This window comes from Cuculus canorus, chromosome 20, assembly GCF_017976375.1.
Source record: "Cuculus canorus isolate bCucCan1 chromosome 20, bCucCan1.pri, whole genome shotgun sequence".
Classification (NCBI taxonomy): Eukaryota; Metazoa; Chordata; class Aves; order Cuculiformes; family Cuculidae; genus Cuculus; species Cuculus canorus.
This window is the reverse complement of record NC_071420.1, coordinates 12,001,462-12,022,244: the sequence shown is the minus strand read 5'-3', so window position 1 is coordinate 12,022,244 and position 20,783 is coordinate 12,001,462. Positions and strand designations below refer to the sequence as shown.

General features: G+C 52.2%; 2 protein-coding genes across 2 annotated transcripts; one reads left to right on the top strand and one right to left on the bottom strand.

The window, feature by feature from the left end:
* The first annotated feature begins 6,060 nt into the window (after positions 1–6,060).
* On the top strand, positions 6,061–8,606 carry LOC104057337 (C-C motif chemokine 5). Its single transcript, XM_009558689.2, has 3 exons — positions 6,061–6,309; positions 7,128–7,239; positions 7,670–8,606. The coding sequence occupies exons 1-3, from the start codon at positions 6,237–6,239 to the stop codon at positions 7,755–7,757; spliced, it is 273 nt and encodes a 90-aa protein (XP_009556984.1). The 5' UTR covers positions 6,061–6,236; the 3' UTR covers positions 7,758–8,606.
* A 4,251-nt stretch (positions 8,607–12,857) lies between these two features.
* LOC104057336 (C-C motif chemokine 4) lies at positions 12,858–14,443 on the bottom strand. The gene is made up of 3 exons (XM_009558688.2): positions 14,322–14,443; positions 13,736–13,847; positions 12,858–13,338 (listed from the first exon to the last, which is right to left on the bottom strand). Exons 1-3 carry the CDS (start codon positions 14,392–14,394, stop codon positions 13,251–13,253), a joined length of 273 nt encoding a protein of 90 aa, XP_009556983.1. The 5' UTR covers positions 14,395–14,443; the 3' UTR covers positions 12,858–13,250.
* Positions 14,444–20,783: the final 6,340 nt, after the last annotated feature.

Sequence of the window (20,783 nt, the reverse complement as noted above, 5' to 3'; positions counted from 1 at the left end):
GTGGCACAGAAGGTGAAACACAGGGCGATGCCGGGTGCTGTGGGAGCCCTGCCTGCCCCAGGCTGTGTGCAGGGCGCAGAGCCCCAGCCCTGCCCTTGGGCGTCAGGCACTTCAGGCAGATGGATGAGTGGCAACTGAGATGGAGTTGAATGAAATGGCCCGAAGTTTTACCAGGGCAGGTTCAGATTAAACATCAGGAAAAATGTCTTCACTGAAAGGGTTCCTGGGCACTGGCAGAGGCTGCCCAGGGCAGTGTTGGAGTCTCCATCCCTGGAGAGGTTTAAAAGATGGGTGGATGAGGTGCTCAGAGATGGTTTAGTAGTGGACAGGTACAGTTGGACTTGATGACCTCAAAGGTCTTTTCCAACCAAATGATTCTATGATTCCATGGAAGGGCTCCAGGAACATTTCCCACAAAAGACAGCAGAGGGCCCGGTGCTCCTTGGGTGCTTATACGTGGTTAAGAGGGGAAGTGAACGCTTCCCTTGACAAGAGAGAAAATCACTCTGACTTGCAGAGTCCATGCACACAAGAACGCACTGAGAAAACCTCCCTCTGAGGTCCCATGCAGGTCCAGCCCTGTTCAATGTCTTTATCAATGACCTGGATGAAGGCATTGAGTGCACCCTCAGCAAGTTTGCAGATGACACTAAGCTGGGTGGAAGTGTGGATCTGCTGGAGGGTAGGGAGGCTCTGCAGAGGGATCTGAACAGGCTGGACTGCTGGGTTGAGGCCAATGGCATGAGGTTTAACAAGACCAAATGCCGGGTCCTGCACTTGGGGCACAACAACCCCATGCAGTGCTACAGACTGGGGGAAGAGTGGCTGAACAGCTGCAGAGAGGAGAAGGACCTGGGGATAATAGTTGACGGCTGACTGAACATGAGCCAGCAGTGTGCCCAGGTGGCCAAGAAGGCCAATGGCATCTTGGCTTGGATCAGAAACGGTGTGACCAGCAGGTCCAGGGAGATTATTCTCCCTCTGTACTCAGCACTGGTGAGACCACACCTTGAGTACTGTGTTCAGTTCTGGGCCCCTCACCACAAGAAGGATGTTGAGGCTCTGGAGAGTGTCCAGAGAAGAGCAACGAAGCTGGTGAGGGGCTGGAGAACAAGTCTTACGAGGAGCGGCTGAGAGAGCTGGGGTTGTTTATCCTGGAGAAGAGGAGGCTGAGGGGAGACCTTATTACTCTCTACAACTACCTGAAAGGAGGTTGTGGAGAGGAGGGAGCTGGGCTCTTCTCCCCAGTGACAGGGGACAGGACAAGAGGGAATGGCCTGAAGCTTTGCCAGGGGAGGTTCAGGTTGTACATCAGGAAAAAATTTTTCACTGAAGGGGTCATCGGGCACTGGCAGAGGCTGCCCAGGAAGGTGGTCGAGTCACCTTCCCTGGAGGTGCTTAAGGAACGGGTGGATGAAGTGCTTAGGGACATGGTTTAAGGGAGTGTTAGGAATGGTTGGACTCAATGATCCAGTGGGTCCTTTCCAACCTGATGATTCTATGATTCTATGATCTTTCCCACACTGTGGCATCTCCACCACGATGGTCAGGGATGCAGAATCCACCTCCTCCGCTGCAAATACCTGCACATGGACAGAACCCCCAAGCGAGAGGCAAGGCTGGGCTGTGCAGCAGACATGAGGGATGACACCACTCCTTGGGCACTGTGGGTATGGGAGAAAGAGGGAGCTGTGCTGGGCTGAGGCACAACCATGGTGCACTTTTGGAAAGATATGCAGATGTCATGGTTTCGTTTGCCTTTACAAGCTTCAACAGAGCGTGAGCTCTTGCAGCCTTGCGGTTGGGGGAGCGTCAATATCTTCTGTGGTTTCTTAGATCTTTATCTGGACCTGCCCTATATTTTGTCACAGGCAGTAACTGTTCCTCCCTGCAAACCTGAGCACATCACAAGAGGCTTCATTGCATGTCCTACAGCAGGACACAGTCTCAGGCTGTGAAGGCAGGGGAAGGGGAGGTGAACAATTGCCACCCCATTGATGTCAAGTGCTGTGAGGAGACAATGCTGAGACACATGGCCTGCTGCACACCCTGAGGGACATGAGCAAGGCATGCATAAATTAGCCAGGACAATGGGCTAATGGCAATATTGGAGAATGGATTGGGAGCAGCCCTGAGGAACTCCTGAGGACTTGAGGTGCTGACAAATGAAAAACTCAACATGAGCCAATAATCACAGAATCACAGAATCACAAGGTTGGAAAGGACCCATTGGATCATCGAGTCCAACCATTCCTAACACTCCCTAAACCATGTCCCTCAGCACTTCATCAACCCGTTCCTTAAACACCTCCAGGGAAGGTGACTCGACCCCCTCCCTGGGCAGCCTCTGACAGCGCCCAATGACTCTTACTGTGAAGAATTTTTTTCTGATATCCAACCTGAACCTCCCCTGATGGAGCTTCAGGCCATTCCCCCTTGTCCTGTCCCCTGTCACTTGGGAGAAGAGCCCAGCTCCCTCCTCTCCACAACCTCCTTTCAGGTAGTTGTAGAGAGTAATAAGGTCTCCCCTCAGCCTCCTCTTCTCCAGGATAAACAACCCCAGCTCTCTCAGCCGCTCCTCGTAAGACTTGTTCTCCAGCCCCTCACCAGCTTTGTTGCTCTTCTCTGGACACCAAACAGAGCCTCAACATCCTTCTTGTGGTGAGGGGCCAGAACTGAACACAGTACTCGAGGTGCGGTCTCACCAGTGCCGAGTACAGAGGGAGAATCACCTCCCTGGACCTGCTGGTGACCCCATTTCTGATACAAGCCAAGATGCCGTTGGCCTTCTTGGCCACCTGGGCACACTGCTGGCTCATGTTCAGTCGGCTGTCAACCAGCACCCCCAGGTCCTTCTATTCCGTGCAGCTCTCCAGCCACTCTTCCCCCAGTCTGTAGCACTGCATAGGGTTGTTGTGCCCCAAGTGCAGGACCCGGCATTTGGTCTTGTTAAACCTCATCCCATTGGTCTCGGCCCAGCAGTCCAGCCTGTTCAGATCCCTCTGCAGAGCCTCCCTACCCTCCAGCAGATCCACACTTCCTCCCAGCTTAGTGTCATCTGCAAACTTGCTGAGGGTGCACTCAATGCCTTCATCCAGGTCATTGATAAAGACATTGAGCAGGGCTGGACCCAGCAGTGAGCCCTGGGGAACCCCACTTGTGACTGCCCTCCAGCTGGAGTTAACTCCATTGACCACCACTCTCTGGGCCATCCAACCAGTTTTCAACCCAGGAGAGTGTGCGCCTGTCCAGGCCAGAGGCTGACAGTTTCTGAAGCAGAATGCTGTGAGAAACTGTGTCAAAGGCTTTACTGAAGTCCAAGAAGACTCCATCCACAGCCTTTCCCCCATCCAGTAGTCGAGTAATTTTGTCATAGAAGGTGATCAGGTTAGTTTGGCAAGATCTGCCTTTTGTAAACCCATGTTGACTGGGCCTGATCACCCGGTTCTCTTGCATGTGCTTCATGATAGCACTCAAGATTACCTGTTCCATGACTTTCCCCGGCACTGAGGTGAGACCGACAGGCCTGTAGTTCCCCGGATCCTCTCTGCAACCCTTCTTGTAGATGGGCACAACATCAGCCAGCCTCCAGTCTAGTGGAACTTCCCCAGTCAGCCAGGACCGCTGGAAGATGATGGATAGGGGTTTGGAAAGGACATCCGCCAGCTCCTTCAATACTCTTGGGTGGATCCCATCCGGCCCCATAGACTTGTGGGAGTCTAGCTGGGCAAGCAAGTCTCTAACCGCCTCCTCTTGGATCACAGGAGCCTCATTCTGCTCCTCTAACTCTTGGGTTTGTAAACAGAAGGAACAACTTTCTTTGCTATTAAAGACTGAGGCGAAGAAGGCATTAAGTACCTCAGCCTTGTCCTTATCGCCTGTCACCATTATTCCTTCTGCATCCAATAGAGACTGGATATTCTCCCTCGTCCTCCTTTTCCTGTTAATCTATTTGTAGAAAGACTTTTTGTTGTCTTTCACAGACTTAGCGAGTTTTATTTCTAGTTGGGCCTTGGCCCTCCTGATTTTTTCCCTGCACAATCTCACTTCCTCCCTGTAGTCCACCCAAGATGCCTGTCCTTTCCTCCAAAGCACATACAACTTCTTCTTATTATTGACACATCTTGAGATCTCCCTGCTCCACCAAGCTGGCTTTTCCCCCCGCCGGCTCCTTTTCCGGAACACAGGGATGGCCTGCTCTTGAGCTGCTAGGATTTCATTTTTCAAGAGCGCCCAACCCCCGTGGGTTCCCTTGCCCTGAAGGACTGCTCTTCCAGCCCAGAAACCAACCATGTCCTGGTTTGCATCCAAAGCAAGGGGACCATCAGGGAGGGAGGGGATTCTGCCCCTCTGCTTCGTTCTGGGGAGATACCACCTGAAGCCCTGTGTCCAGTTCTGGAGTCCTCAGCACAGGAAGGACATGGAGCTGTTGGAGCAAGTCCAGAGGAGGCCATGGAGATGATCTGAGTGCTGCAGCACCTCCTCTATGAGAACAGGGTGAGAGAGTTGGGGTTGTTCAGCCTGGAGAAAAGAAGGCTCCAGAGAGACCTTAGAGCAGCTTCCAGTGCTGAAAGGGGCTCCAGAAAAGCTGGGGAGGGGCTCTTGATCAGGGAGTGTGGGGACAGGATGGAGGGGAATGGTTCTGAGCTGCAAGAGGGGAGATTGAGATGAGATCTTCTGAAGAAATGTTTTGTTGTGAGAGTGGGGAGGCCCTGGCCCAGGTTGCCCAGAGCAGTGGTGGCTGCCCCATCCCTGGAGGTGTTCCAGGCCAGGTTGGATGGGGCTTGGAGCCCCTGATCCAGTGGGAGGTGTCCCTGCCCATGACAGGGAGTGGAACTGGATGGGCTTTAAGATCCCTTCCAACCCAAACCATTCCATGATTCTATGAAGTGATGCAGCTAAAAAATGCAATGGCTGTTGTAGCAAAGAGACAAAGCTCAGATGCATGGCCTTGCTACACACCCTTGGGTGGCTCTGGTGGGACATGAGCAACACATACACAAATTAGCCAGAACAATGGGCTAGTTGCAATATTGGAATGTGTACAAGAATAGCGATGAATAACTGGTCCATCCCCACTCCCTGGACAGGGAAACCTCCTGCTCTGCCTTGTGCATCCCACCTTGTACAAAACCCACACTGGCACTTCTGTTTGCCCCATATTTATGGGAGATGGTGTTATTTGCAGAGTCAGACAATCGAGTTGGGCTTTGCCAGGAAACCGCTCCCCTTCTTGGCTGATGCTGGAGTGATTTAGGAGACCTTTGGAGATCCTGAGTTGTGTATTGCATGCACAAGACTGAGGATTTTGCATTTTATGGTGCCAAGACTGCCAGCCCAGCTCTATAGCCAGTCCCTAGGGTGCCAGCCATCCTGGCTGCCTGACCAGGCAGCAGAGCTCAGAGCGTGCCTCCTGCCCGTGCTGTACCCACTGAGTGTGTGCCCCAGTCCCACCACAGGAGCAGAACCCCGTGGCTGGACCTCTACTGTTCACAGAACTGTCGAATATCCTGCGTCAGAAGAGACTCACAAGGATCATCAAGTCCAACTCCTGTCCCTGCACAGGACAACCCCAACATTCACACCGTGGGGCTGAGGGCATTGGCCAAACACTTCTGGACTATTGTCAGCGTTGGTGCCCTGACTGCTTCCCTGGGAGCTGTTCCAGGGCTCCACCACCCTCTGGGGAAGAACTTTTTACTGGTGTCCAACCTAACCCTCCCCTGGCACAGCTTCCTCCTATTCTGCCATTCCCTCGTGTCCCTCCTGTTCGGAGGGTCTGAGCACCTAATTCCTCAAGGCCTGAATCCTTGAAAAGGAGACTGAGTTGAGATCCTCCTGGTCCTTCAGGGAAGATGCTGAGATGAGTTTGCTGAGTACTACTGTCATGTTGGTGAGTCTGAGTGTGAACCTGCTGCTTAGGGGTGGTTTCATATCCTGTCTTGGTCAGTACAGCCCTCATGCGGGTGCAATTTGCTCAGCTACCCAACCTCACATGAAGGCTATTCTGGTATTTCCTAGACCTGCTGCTTCCTTTTTTTTTTTTCAGCATTTCTGAGACAAAGGTGCCATGACATCAGCTCTCTCACACTTTGGAAACTCCAAGTGTTTGCCTTAAAATCTGACTTCCGGGGGTGGCCACAGTCCCTATAAAATGCAAGGACCAAACCGGCCCCTTGCACAGGAGGAATCCACTCTGCTCCTGCCTCTGCCCTAGCAGCTCATCCCTGTCCATAATGAACATTTCCACAGTCTGCCTTTTCATCATCCTTGCTGCTGCCCTCTTTCTCAAGGCCTCTCCTGCTCCATGTGAGTATAGCATCTCTCTGCTTCTTGGGGTGGATTTTTGCTATGACTGGCAGGAATTTGGAAGCAGATATGAAAAACACTTATGTGCAAAGGTTGGAAACCTGTGTTTCTTCTACTTTCTGAGGACTTGTCTCTCTTTCTAGCATCCTTTCTATTAGTCATGAACTTCATTCAAAGTTTTCAAGTTCATCGCTCATGATTTCATTGCTGGGCTTTAGGATTGGCCCCAAGGGGACTGTAGGGATTTTTTATCATTGGAAGTGAGGGCAAAATATTTAACAAGACATTCCAGCCGTGACCGTAATTAAGCTTTGGCGTTCATCATAGCAATTTCTTGCAGACTTTCTGGGGAAACAGGAAGAGAATCATAGAATCATGGAAAGGTTTGGGTTGGAAGGGACCTCAAAGCCCACCCAGTTCCACCCCCTGCCATGGGCAGGGACACCTCCCACTGGATCAGGAGCTCCAAGCCCCATCCAACCTGGCCTGGAAAACCTCCAGGGATGGGGCAGCCACCACTGCTCTGGGCAACCTGGGCCAGGGCCTCCCCACCCTCACAGCAAAACATTTCTCCCTAAGATCTCATCTCAATCTCCCCTCCTGCAGCTCAGAACTTTTTCCCTCATCCTATGCACTCCCTGATCAAGAACCCCTCCCCAGCTTTCCTGGAGCCCCTTTCAGTACTGGAAGCTGCTCTAAGGTCACTAGAAGAGGGCTCCACAGCTGATGAAGAAGATGATTGCCCATAGTGGGGAATGTGCAGTTTATCTCCTTATTGCAAATGACGGACTCATGCTGGCTTTTCTGATCTCTTCCAGTTGGGGCTGACACAACTGTGTGCTGCTTCAGCTACACTGTACGAAAGCTGCCTCAGAATCATGTGAAGGATTATTTCTACACCAGCAGCAAGTGCTCACAGCCAGCAGTTGTGTAAGTACCAGCTCCTCCTCTGGGATCTCCACTGAGAAATAAGAAGTCCCCTTCAGCCCTTTGAACCATCCTGATGCTGGGAATAAGGTGTGGGAAGGTGGTCCCTGTGTAGCCAGTAGGACCTCCCAGTGGAGATGAGGCCAATACGCATAATGTGTTACCTACAAGAGCTGGACTTTATAGAGGCTGTGGCGCTGAAGTCAGCAGACTTTTGTGCTGAACATCTGAGCATGGTGGGGTTCTCCTAGGAGACCTCAGGGTTTTAGCAGGCCCTGCACCCTCCTGATGCCGGGATGGAAGCCTGGAGGGGAAGCAATCCCCTTGGGAGCTAGCCTGGATCCCAGGGTAGGGTGTGCCCGGGAGGTGACCCAAGGCCCTTGGGTCCTTTTCCCTCTCTGGGGCTGTAACACCTCCCTGTCTGACTTGACAGATTCATCACCAGGAAGGATCGGGAGGTCTGTGCTCACCCTGATGCCAGGTGGGTGAAGGAATACGTGAACACCTTGGAGCTGCAGTGAGCACTGGGAGCTGAGAGGTCTCTGCCCTGGACAGTCCTGCAAGACCACCCAGCAGAGTCTTAGATCTAGAAATCCTGCTGCTGAGAACTAGGACATACTGGGCCACCTCGGGACCCCTGAAGTTCCTTTTGGCTTGCAAAGCTGTCATTTATCCATTAGGATTTAGCCAGCCTTAGGGGCAGCTTTGATGCTGGGACTGTCCCGGCCCTGCAGACCCGCCTTGGTGTAGCCTTGCTCTGTGACATGTGGCTCAAGTGTCCCCTCATTGTTCCTCCACTGCTAGGATGGGAGGAGGATTTTCTCCCCAGAGCTATTTGTGGGAAGTGGTTGGTCAAACTTGGGTATGAATGTAAAGCCAGGCTGACTTCCAAGTCAACTGGTTGAATCTTGCCATGGTACAGTGGCTGCTGTGAGTAAGATCTGGCTCCATCATGGAAGAAGTGGAGCACAGGTTGCTGACAGGAGACTCGTTGTGGAACCATGTTGTTCAGTCTTGTTCTCAAAATGCTGTCTGTTGCTGGTGCCAAAGAATAAAGATTGTTTTCTCTCTGTGTCAGCTCTGGAAGCTGATTTTCCCCTCCTGCCAGGAAAATTAAGGCTGATGGGACCCCACCACAATCATTTTGGGAGAGGCAGGGGAAGAACCAAACTTCCCAGCTGGAAGCACCTCAGCCTCCATATCCATAAACCCCTTCCCTTTCCCCCTGCCATGGAACACTGAGCCAGAGCTGCTGTGCAGGGATGCAATCCAGGCCCTTGCACCCCTTGTCTCCTGCTGAGCAACCTGAGCAGCCACAGACCACTTGGGCTACTTTGAGAGGTCCCCTGAGGCATCCTCATCTACCCAATGGGAAGGGGCATTTCAAGTGTTAATTAGCAATTTTCAGTCTTATTTTGTAGACATGGCTTCTTGCTGTCATTAAGGAATAAAACCTTCTGTTCATAATGCAATGACCGCAATTAAGCTTTGGTGTTCATCACAGTAATTTCTTGCAGACATTCTGGGGAAACAGGAAGAGAATCATAGAATCATGGAAGGGTTTGGGGTGGAAGGGAACTCAAAACCCATCCAGTCCCACCCCCTGCCATGGGCAGGGACACCTCCCACTGGAACAGGGGTCCAAGCCCCATCCAACCTGGCCTGGAACACCTCCAGGGATGGGACAGCCACCACTGCTCTGGGCAACGTGGGACAGGGCCTCCCCACCCTCACAGCAAAACACTTCTGCCTAAAATCTCATCTCAATCTCCCCACTCTCAGCTGAAAAACATTTCCCTGGTCCTCTACCTGCCCTCCCTGATCCAGAGCCCCTCCCCAGCTCTCCTGGAGCCCCTTTCAGTGCTGGAAGCTGCTCTAAGGTCTCCCCGCAGCCTTCTCTTCTCCAGGCTGAACAACCCCAACTCTGTCAGCCTGACTTTGTATGAGAGGTGCTCCAGCCCTTGGATCATCTCCTTGGCCTTCTCTGCATTCATACTAAAAGATCCGTCTCCTTCCAGTGCTGTCACCGCATCCTCGTGGGCCTCCTTCCTGCATTCTGCTTAGGCTCTGAGGGGGTCCCAATTTTTGGTGATGGGACACAACGTGGCACAGCCCCAGGCAGTAAGGGTGGTTGCCCCTGGGATGAGTAGGAAAGGTGTAGAAGTGTGGAGCCCTTCTTCCTCCAGGAGAAGATATAACAGCCCAAAGATAGAGGTGGATTGACCTCAAGCAGAGGAAAACCCAGAGCAGAGAGCAGCAACAAGGAGAGCAACAGGATTCAACCAGAGACACCATGTTCCCACCAGCAGCTGAGCAGACACACAGGTCATGTTTGTGCTCAGCACTGACCCAGTCAGCCCCTGCTCGGCATGAGGCCAAGTTCAAACCACCAGCCATCAAAATGCTGCAGGGAAAGGTTGTGGCAGGATGCATGTCCCTTAATGTAATGATGTTGCCTAGAAACAACCACAATTGCCCTCCTCCTGTTGAGAACAGCTGAGAGCAAGAGCAGGGGTGAACCACCCTACAGAGACTGATGGAGGGGGCAGCTACAGAACTGGGTTGAGGAGAAGGCCCAGCAGGGGACAACACAGCCTTTGGGTCTGAAGGTCTGCAGGGTTCGTCTTCCTTCCCAGGGCTTCTTTCACCTTCGCTGGGAGAAAGGGGACAGCCACAGGGTTTGTGTTCCCCAAAAGGCCAAAGAGGACCAAGATACTAAACCCAGCCCAAGCATGTCCAGCTGTGGATGAGGCAGTTCTCTTGGATCAGGCTAACTTGACTGCTGCTCCTGGAGCTTCAGGAAGGAAACTGAAACCAGAAATGCCAGAGAGGGAAATTCCCACATGTGCCTGGGCTTCTGGCCAGGGACTGTCCGGAGAAGAGCCTGCTTCAGCACCGAACCCTTCTGACTTTCCAGTCCGTCTCCTGCACCCTAGGTCTGGGGAAAACGTCAGATCTTCTGCTCCCCAGCTTTCTGTACACAACATCCATCCTCTGAACCATCACTGCACACAGGGTCCCACATCAGGGGCTGTTCTGGGCTCCTGCGGTTCCTCTGCAGCACCAAACTCTACTTCTCACAAGCACATAGGAGCTGTGGCAGGAGTTGGAATGCCCTCAAGGGTAGGAGACCCCCAACATCCCGTTCCCAGGGTCCTCGCCTTCCCACCAACAGGCAGCAGCACCTGTCCATCCACATTGCCACGTGGCAGTCACTCTGCTCCTGTGTTTCACAGCACAGCAGGGAACTCTGTCCAGGATACATCTCTGCAGATTTTGTCTCTCCCCAAGGACGGTGTGCCCAGGCCGTAGGGTGGGACGAGACTTCTTGCAAACATAGAATGGTTTGAGTAGGAAGGGACCTCAAAGCCTGTCCAGTTCCACCCCCTGCCATGGGCAAGGGACACCTCCCACTGGATCAGGGGCTCATCCAACCTGGCCTGGAACACCTCCAGGGATGGGGCAGCCAACACTGCTCTGGGCAACCTGGGCCAGGGCCTCCCCACCCTCACAGCAAAACATTTCTCCCTAAGATCTCATCTCAATCTCCCCACTCTCAGCTGAAAAACATTTCCCTGGTCCTCTCCCTGCCCTCCCTGATCCAGAGCCCCTCCCCAGCTTTCCTGGAGCCCCTTTCAACACTGGAAGGTCGCTATAAGGTCTCCTCATAGCCTTGTCTTCTCCAGGCTGGGCAACCCCAACTCCCTCATCCTGTCCTTGTACAGGATGCGCTCCAGCTCTTGGATCATCTCTGTGGCTTCCTCTGTATTCATTCCAACAGCTCTATGTCCCTTCTGTGATGAGGACTCCAGAACTGGATCCAGGGCTTCAGGTGGAGTCTCACCAGGACAGAGCAGAGGGGCAGAATCCCCTCCCTCCCTGCTGGTCCCACGGCTTTGGATTCAGCCCAGGACACGGTTGGTTTCTGGGCTGCAAGCACACGTTTCTGCCTTACGTTGAGCTTCTGATCCACCACTACTCCAAGTCTTTCTCCACCGGGCTGCTCTTAACCCATTATGTTGACCCACATTGTCCCTGCTTGGACTTGATCACCTCTGCTAGGACCCTGCTGTACCAGGGGAGCACAAGAACCATGTCGAGGTTCTTTCCCAAATAATCCTCCCAGCAGAACAGGCAGAAGCCATCCCCCTGGAGCTGGAGAGGAACCCTCCGTGTGGTCCCCCATCACCAGCACCATGTCCTGGGACAGAACATGATGCCTGAACTGGGTCTGCTCCTCGCTGGGATGTTGCTTGTATGGTGGCCCACGAGCCCTCCTGCCTGCAGATGACTTTCCATCCTGGAAAACACAAGATTAGAGGGAAATCACAAGACAATGTGGAGGTACTTTCCCAGCCTCAGGGTTGCCAAGTCTGATCTAGAGCTGCAGGGGGAAAAAAAGGAAACAATAAGAGAAAGGCTTTTTTTTTTGCTCTAGGAAGAAGGAATTCCAACAGAAACAGGACGACTGCAAGGCCAGGGCAGCTCTGGGTGACCATGCTGTTGGGGATATTTCTTCTCAGAGTACAGAAGAAGAAGAAAGGTCTGAGCATGACTGCAATGGGCAAGCTGTGCCCAGCACTGTGCTTTCACCCTTGGGACCTGTTCCCCCTCATCCAGTTCCCAGGCAAAGCCACATCCTGGGGTTGATTACAGCCTGGAGAAAGCAGGTTTGCTGGTGGCTGCTTTCCCCCTGCAACACAGCCAAATCCTTCTCTTCATTTCACTGATAGGAAAGTGAGGAACACTCTCTGTTGGGGTGGTCAGAAAGTAAGCTGGCGCTCTCCAGGCAGCCCTGCTGGGGCTCAGCAGGACCAAGTACCCATGGGGGCTGGAGAGCAGAGGAGTGGTGATGTCTCAGAGGAGAAGATACCTGGGAGAAGAGACACTATGGGTCTGCTTAGAGTGTTCATAATGGTGTCTGTGGGCTCTGTGCTGGGAAACACAGCTGCTTTGCTGGCAGAAAGGCTGGCAGGCGTTGGTACGAGCAGTGAATTCGACCTGCTCTACACTTGGCGTGGGGGCTGACGAGCAGCTCACGTCTCTGGGTACCTGCTAGCTTCCAGAGCAGCCCCAGCACCACAACAGCTCCATAGCCCTCTACTTCTTTCCATCCATCCATGAGCTGCTCTCCCTGTTTCCCTCCTGAAGACTCTGGCAAGATTTTACCCCTTGCAGCAATACGTCCCATCACCACCCCACTGCACACAGCAAACCCAGGGACCAGTTTGCAGTGTAGCACATGGGGCTGGGATCACAAACGAGCATAGAGGACGTGCCTTGGGGGTGTGCGGAGCATGTTCATGTGTACAGAAGGCCCATATGTGCATACAAACATGGCAATTCTGAAGAGGATGTGGGAGATGGGGAAGGTCTGTGGTGAGGGACTGAGGTGTCGGAAGATGTTCATCTGTCTGCAGTACGGAAACTTGATGGGTTTGCCACAAACCATCTCCCATCATCATGTGCCATCTAGGGTGTGCAGACAGGCATAGAGTGAGGTTCTGCCTCAGTGCTTGTGAACACCAAATAAAGGGGAAAAAGCAGACATTTCATCCAAATTCTTTATTCTTTAGAACCACAATTTCACATGTGTAAGCCAGGGCCACCCATCATCCAACGCTGAGACTCAGCCAGACTCCCACAAATGCCACTCGTTCATAAACAGCATTATTATCCGCACAAGAACATATTGCCTAGGCCATGCGATAATGTCTTAAATAATTTAAAATAAGATAAGAATCATTCAGGTGCAGCCCCATGGGCCTTCCCAGGCCACAGGCGGAGTTGTCAAGGCAGAGAGATGAGGTTGCAGACTGGTCCATGAAAGCCAAGGGCAAGCAGCAGCAGCCCGACACGAGGTGCCTCACGGTGCCCTTCCAGTTTTCCTTGGTATTCCCTGTTGATGACACGAGCTCATGCAACTCCTGTCACTCCAGGGTCTCGATCCACCGCAGGAGCTCAGGATAACACAACTCAGCATGACAACAGCTACGCTTGCCATCTTGCTTTGCTCAGTTCTGCTTCAAGTTTTGCAAGTAACTTTGCACCCAGGTGTCACTGGGGTTGGCACAGACTTGGCGGCCTCTCTTTGTGATGAATCTGTGGGACAGGGGTAAGACATGTTAGAGCTCTACTCAAACCTGCATCCCAGGAGACCCTGGACCTCAGCTTCGGGGCACTGCAAGAGGTTCTCCGCTGTGCCCTAAGCCAATGCTGAAACCAGCAGCTGGCTGTGATTTCCTCTGCTCCCACACCTTTTCCCATACAACCTCCTTGACCCCTGCAGGAACATCCCTGGGCATTCCCACAAGAGGATCCCTGGCAAGTCCTGTGCAAGTCTTTCTGCCTTGGGGTTGCCCTCACCCTGCTCTGTTCTTGCAGCCCCCCTTGCCCTCAGCCACCCTGCAGAGCTGCTCACTCCCAAACACCCCCCTCAGCATTTGACCCCTCACTGTCCCACCTTCTCTGCGCCCCGGAGTCAGTGCCAGGTACTCACACGATGGCTGGCAGGGTGCAACTGGTGCTGGTGCTGTAGTGACGCAGGATGAGCTTCTGTGGGAGCTTGTGGCTTGTGTAAGAGAAACAGCAGATTGGGAGGTCAGATCCAACTGGAAGAGGTAAGGAGAGATAATGTGAGCATGTGCCTGGCTGTGCATCGGGAACAGCCAGTCCATCAGCTGAGGGACCATGCTGGCAAGGAAGGAAGTGAGGATATAGAGAATAATTCATGTTGAGATGGACATTGGGTATCATTTGGTCCAATGCTAGGAACATGCAGAGTCAGGCGCTGGGGAAGATTCCCACTTGGTCATTGCTCAGAGCTTTGCTTCCCCACCTCCCCCAGCCCCAGGGCAGAGACTGAAGTCCCTAAACTATAAGGAATAAGTACTCCAAGCCATGGATGGATGGATGGATGGATGGATGATTAATTCTGGGGTACTACACGCAGCTGATCTCAGCGCAGAGTTCAGAGTGGTACAAGCACTGAAAAATTCCAAGTTATAAGCAAGAGACACTCAAACAGAAATGATACCAAAGGCTCAGATCTACTCTTCCTTCACAAATGAAAAAGAAGGACTCACCTGGGCCAGCAAAAGTTTGGGAACAAGAGGTTGCAATGAGGAGAAGAGCAAAAAGAGCTGCAGAGATCTTCATCTTCTCCCTGGGTGAGGTCAGTCAGAGAGGAGCAGAGGCTCTGGCAGATGCAGCTCAGACTGCAGGAGCTGGATTCAGCTCCCTTTTAATAGGAAGTCCTGGAGGGAGCCATAAGAAGCCCCAGTGGAAATTCCAGGATGATGACAGAGGATGACAAGAAAGTGAAACAGCTAAAGGGAATTCAAAATAAAATAAAAAATTTAAAAAAAAAAAAAAGCCGAAAAGAATGGGATGGGGGTCCATTGGGGCCAAGAGCGCTGAGTTCTGACTCATCGCTCATTTTCTACTTCAGCAAATCAAAAGGAAATGAAAATATGCCAAGCGGCATGGCCACAAAGAGAACTGTTTGTGTGAGCTGCAGGAGGGATTTTCCCTGTGTGTCTGGATAGCAGAATACAAGAAGTTTACCTAAAATTATGCAACTCTGGGAAAAAAAAAAAGCCCAGCAGGCTCCAACGCATGTTCGTGCCAGGCATTTTTGTCAAAGGCTGTTGAACTGCAGCACGTGGAGCTGAGCGGACGCTAGACCACAGGCTCTGCGCTGCCCAAAGCGCTGCCAGTCCCACAGGGCTTGGTTTAGCTCGGATCAGTGAGGAGATGAGGTTGGAGGCATCCCTGGATATCGCCCAGTGAGGCTCTTGCTCAAAGCAGTGTCAGCCAACTCTGTGGGTCCCATCAGCTCCACAGTGGTGCGCAGCACGTCCCCTTCCAGCAGATGAGTGACCTCTATGGCAAGGGTCCATCGCTTAACAGTTTTATGGACATTTTTTTCTCTTCTTGAAATGACACTGCTCTCTTCAGTCATTGATTACTTCATAAATCGTGGTGCTGAGTTTGAGGAGGTGCATCTTTACAAGGAGATATCTGATGATGTTAGAGATGCGCACATGAAAGGGTTGATGTACAAATGGATTGAAAAATATCTGGAGCAATATATTCTGCATGGAGATGAAATCCATGCAGTAGTGAACCAACTGGTGAACAACAAGAAGTGCTTCCCCATTACCAGGACCATGACCATGTCCAGATGGGCTTTGAATATCTCCAGGGATAGAAACTCCACAACGTCTCTGGGGAACCCATTTCAGTGTTCAGTAGTGAAATTTTAGCTGATGTTTAAATAGAATTTCCCACTGCCTTTCGCCCTGCCACTAGCCACCACTGAGAAGAATTCAGCTCCATCTACTTTTCTCCCCACTCACATGTCGATAAGATCCTCCCAAGCCACCTCTTTTCCAGTCACAGCTCCCTCAGCCTCTCCTAGGAGGGATGCTCCTATCCCTTTATCACCTTCATGGTGATATGCTGGCCAAAAAACTGATAAACAAGTGGTGGAGAGCCTGCCTGGCATTGGAGAGCCTGTCAGGCCATGGCCGGTCCCTGGCACAGAAGAAATGCCAGCGTAGTGCTGGGGAGGTTCTCCAGCCCTCAAATGGGAGGTTTTCCAGCCTTTGGATCATCTCCGTGGCCTCCTCTGGACTTGCTCCAACAGCCCCATGTCCTTCCTGTGCTGAGGACTCCAGAACTGAACACAGGGCCACAGATGAGGTCTCATGAGGGTCAGTCTGAGTGGCCCTGGGTAGAGGTGCGTGGCAGAACGAGAAGTGGCTCCAGCTTTTGGCTGAATTGTTGCAGAGCAAAGCCAAATTATGGCTTTTTTTTTCATGGAAATATATCATGCAGAAACCCACAGTGGGAGTTTTCTGTTCCTCTTGGCCTGCAACTTAGATGCTAGTGTGTGCACGGGGAAATGACAAACGCTGGCAGCCAACGCTGCAGTGCCGAGCAAGGAAGGTTGTGGCTGCAGAAAGACAGCTTTGTGGTTAACATCAGCCAGAGGCAGCTTTGCTCATGGGAACTTCACGGCTTCTGCTCTCCAGCCTTGCTGCCTGCAAGGAGCAAGCCAGAGGGTCGTGGTGTGACACGGAGCACCAGTGGTGATGGGGAGGTGTGATCAGCATCAGGCAGATGTGTCCTCCATCTGGAAGCCCTAAGATGGTCAGTGGAAGAGAAGGAGCTGTTGTGTACTGCTAATGAGTTTGCCAGAGCTGGAGGAAGAGGAGAGTCCACAAAGCACTGCTGCAGCTGCAGCACTTGGTGTGTCATCAGAACAGACTAATAAGCACTTACAAAACTGCCCATTGTCAGCTGTGGCATTGTTTCCCCTGGAGGACTATAAAGCCTCCTGGACGGGGGAACCTCTCCCTCTCCAGATGCTCCTCTGCGCTGCTGACCCCCTGCTCTAGGATTCCTGCTCTCAGCCACTGGCTGCGACCCCGCTGCGACCCCAGCTGCACGTTCCTGCCAGGCTGATCCCAGAGCAAACCTCCCTGCAATGCCAGCTTCGGTTTCCAGTTTTCTCTTTCTGTTTTCACTTCTCTGTTTAATCTCAAAGCCCTCTGCTGTCACAGTTTAAGCAGTTACATGCTCTCAAACTTCCTGTATTATTCCTGGAATACAGCAACTCTTTATCACCCAGACTAGGGCAAGCAATTTGTTTGGGTGCAGGCAGAATAGAAAAGGAAGGATAAAATTATTCAAAGAGGAAGATTATGGAGAAGGATGTTCTAGAAAGAGCTGAGTCGTCATCCCCTGGGATAGACAGTGGCAAGGATTAGCCTAGAAGCTTTGAGACTCCTTCAAGCGCCCCAAAATCCTGCCCTGGCTAAGAGCCATAGGTCGCAAAGCACGTACCCCCAGGGCAGAGGGATGCAGGTTATGTTGGGGCTCTGCATACAGTTCTGGAGTCCTCAGCACAGGAAGGACATGGAGCTGTTGGAGCAACTCCAGAGCAGGCCACGGAGATGATCTGAGGGCTGGAGCACTTCAACTGACAGACTGAGAGTTGGGGTCATTCAGCCTGGAGAAGAGAAGGCTGCAGGGAGACCTTAGAGCACTTTCCAGTCCTGAAAGGAGCTCCAGGAAAGCTGGGGAGGGGCTCTGGATCAGGGAAGGCAGGGATAGAACAAAGGGGAATGGTTTTGAGCTGGAGGAGGGGAGATTGAGATGAGATCTCAGGAAGAAATGTTTTGCTGTGAGGGTGGGGAGGCCCTGGCCCAGGTTACCCAAAGCAGTGGTGGCTGCTCCATCCCTGGAGGTGTTCCAGGCCAGGTTGGATGGGGCTTTAAGCAACATGATGCAGCAGGAGGTGTCCTTGCCCATGGCCGGGGGTTGGAACTCGATGGGCTTTGAAGTCCCTTCCATCCAGAAAAATTCCAATTCTCTGATGGCACTAGATGTTCCCGGGCCTGTGGGGAAGGCTTGTCTGCCTTCTCCTGGGGGTACATCTCCCCTACGGGGACCATACCATCCCAGCCCCACAGCATAGCACTATCATTTGAGCACATAAAGGGATATCATCCTTTCACTCCTGCTGGCTGATGGATCCCCTTCCCCACAAGCCCACAATTGCTGCAAGCTCTGGGCTGTGGGGTGTTTGGCTTTGGAGATGTATGGGACAGAAATGTGGTGCCCTAAGTGTCACAGCCTCATCCCTCTGCCCCGATGAAGCCCAGATTCCCTCTGATCCCATTCACACAGCAGCCCCACCAAGACCTTCTTGCACTTCTCTGCATGGTTCCAGGGGTACTGGTGGCCACATGGGGAGGCTGCAGGGCTGTGGCTTTGACAGCAAGCGCTGCTGGAACTTCCAGCCCTTCCCAGGGATGAGGGTGCCAGGCAGAGCCCCTGCTGGCCAGGACAGCTGGACAATGGCCCTTTTGAAGGGCAAGAGCCCATCTGGGATGGCAAAAGGCTCAGCATCACAGGGAGCAGGATGGGACCTGTACTTCAGAAGACAGTGCAAAGTGCCCTAACCTAAAAACAGACCCCACGCATGGGAAGTGGTTTGCAGCCTTGCAGCATGCCCAAAATAAATCATGAGGTTTGTAGATATCCAAGCTCTGCTGCTGGTCTCCAGGCGTGACCACTACAGCTAGAAAGCTCACACCTCACTGTGAAGTTTCCTAACACGTGTCTGTCCTTGGGGAGGGACCGACACCAGACACATCCCTGCCAGCACACTGCAAAGAGACAAACCAAGCTGGCACTGGTGGATGCAGGGTATTCAGGAGGTCCAGTGGCCATAAGTTAGAGATGTAAGTGTCAACCCTGGTCTCATCCCACTCCATGCACAGAGGAGGGTCATGACAGAAGGCCTGTGAGGAGCAGCTGAGGGACTTGGAGTTGTTTAGCCTGGAGAAGAGGAGGCTGAGGGGAGACCTCATCACTCTCTGCAAAATGTGAGGCATCAACCATTAGAAAGTGACAGCATTCCTAGGGTATGTTTCCCAGAAAATGCCCTTGCTGGAGGAAGATTAAACCCTCAATGATATCCATTATTTTTCATCAGCTACAAACATCTCCCTGGCGTGATTCAGTTTTGGGGAAGCTCAAAGGGGTCTCTTGCACAAGATGGCTGGTGATCATTCCTGCTGCCTGGCTGGGATGGCTGTGCTCTCCCATTCACCCCGCGTGGTGGAGCCGGATGGTTCCTAGTCACTCCCACATGAACAGGTTCCCATTGGAGACAATTCCGGCACATGATGTCATCTCCAAATTTCCAACATTTCTCCAGAAATGACAAGAATGGGGCGAGGGGAAACTTCTGGACACTCATGGAAAGTCACCAGTGCCTTACCCTGAGCAGGGCGTGATGGAGAACCTGCAGGTAGAAGTGGGTCTTGTCCCAGAGGCAGTTTCAGAGCTCAGGACATTTAGATGAGATCTTAGGCAGAAATGTTTTGCTGTGAGGGTGGGGAGGCCCTGGCCCAGGTTGCCCAGAGCAGTGGTGGCTGCCCCATCCATGAAGGTGTTGAAGACCAGGTTGGATGGGGCTTTGAGCCTCTGATCCAGTGGGAGGTGTCCCTGCCAGTGACATGGGGTGGAACTGGATGGGCTTCAACACCCCTTCCCGCTCAAACCATTTTATGCTTCTATGATCTGCAGAGAGATGCACCTTGCAGAGTCACCCATCAGGTCAGATCCCACTCCCTGCTTGTCAGCTTGCCTGTCCCCAGATATCCTGGGAGGATGAGGAGATATCCTGCTTCTGCAGGCAGAGGGCCCAGCCAGGCAGGAGGTGGGAACCCAGCGTTCTGTCAGACACCAGCTGGACCAGAAATCAGCTCTGAGTTAGCGTCTGCTTTCTTGGCTCCTCTAGTTGCTCAGGGAATAGAAGTTGTAGATATACGTAAGCGCATAGTTTGCTTCTGAGCTGTTCCCTGTGATTGTACCTTCAAGCATTCATGGGTCATGTCTTGACGTCTGCCACCTACAGCCAGCTGGTTCTGTCCTGCTCCCAGGGCACATGTGTACGGAGGGCGGGCAGGAGAAATACTATTTATGGCTCAGAAATAGTCAGAGATAAAGCAAGTTTCATTAAAACGGGAGAATTTGTTGGAAATCCACATTGATTATTGGAATGCTTTCAATGAGATATTTTTCCATTTCAAGCAGGTGAAAACCTCTGAGTCTTTATACCCTTGTCAGCAAGCAGATGCTGAATTATTTTGGACCTTTTCTTAATGATTCAAAAGAATTTTCTCAGTTTAGCTGAGTCACGTCAGATCAGTTCATCTTAAATAACGCGTGATACCGGGGCTGGTTTGGACTGAAACTTTTCTGCTGCTGGAAGCCAAAAATAACACCAAAGTCAGGGTGTTTGCTTTCCAGTTTTTCCTTAGAAGTCTGAAAAGAAACCCCCTTTGTGCCAGCTCTTTGTAGGCTGCATGGAGGTGGAAGGCTGTAGTCATATCAGTGATGCTTGGAGAGATTGTGACACACTCCTAAAAACCATCTCCTTACTCGCTCCCCCTCATTCCAGTTATGGTGAAATGAGAAAGTCATTTCTTCTAGTTCTTCCTCCTTCCAGAAAGAGGGGAATCTGCGTGCCTTCATTGAATCATAGAATCATAGAATCATAGAATCATAGAATCATAGAATCATAGAATGGTTTGGGTTGGAAGGGACCTTAAAGATCATCTAGGTCCAACCGCCTTGCCATGGGCAGGGACATCCCACTGGATCAGGCTGCCCAACACCCCATCCAACATGACCTTGAACCCTAGTACTTCATCTGAGCCTGGAGGTGCACTGAGATGGAGAGATGGCTGTGAAAGAGTAGGCCAGAGCACCTCAGAGGGAATTAGGTTGGTTCCTCACACAGCACAGCCTTGGTGTGAAGTGGAACTCTTGCCACCAAGGCTCCAGCTGCTTCCAGCATCCATACCCATGCTGTTGTCTACCCTTGCCCCCACCATCAGCGGTTGGAGCCAGCAGGACAGGCTGTCTGTCTGGCTGATGTTGCACATTGAGGGATAGGATAGAGGTCCTCTGCAAACCCTTAAAAAGTCCCAGGAGAAAGGAGAAAGTGCTAAGTAAAGCAAATG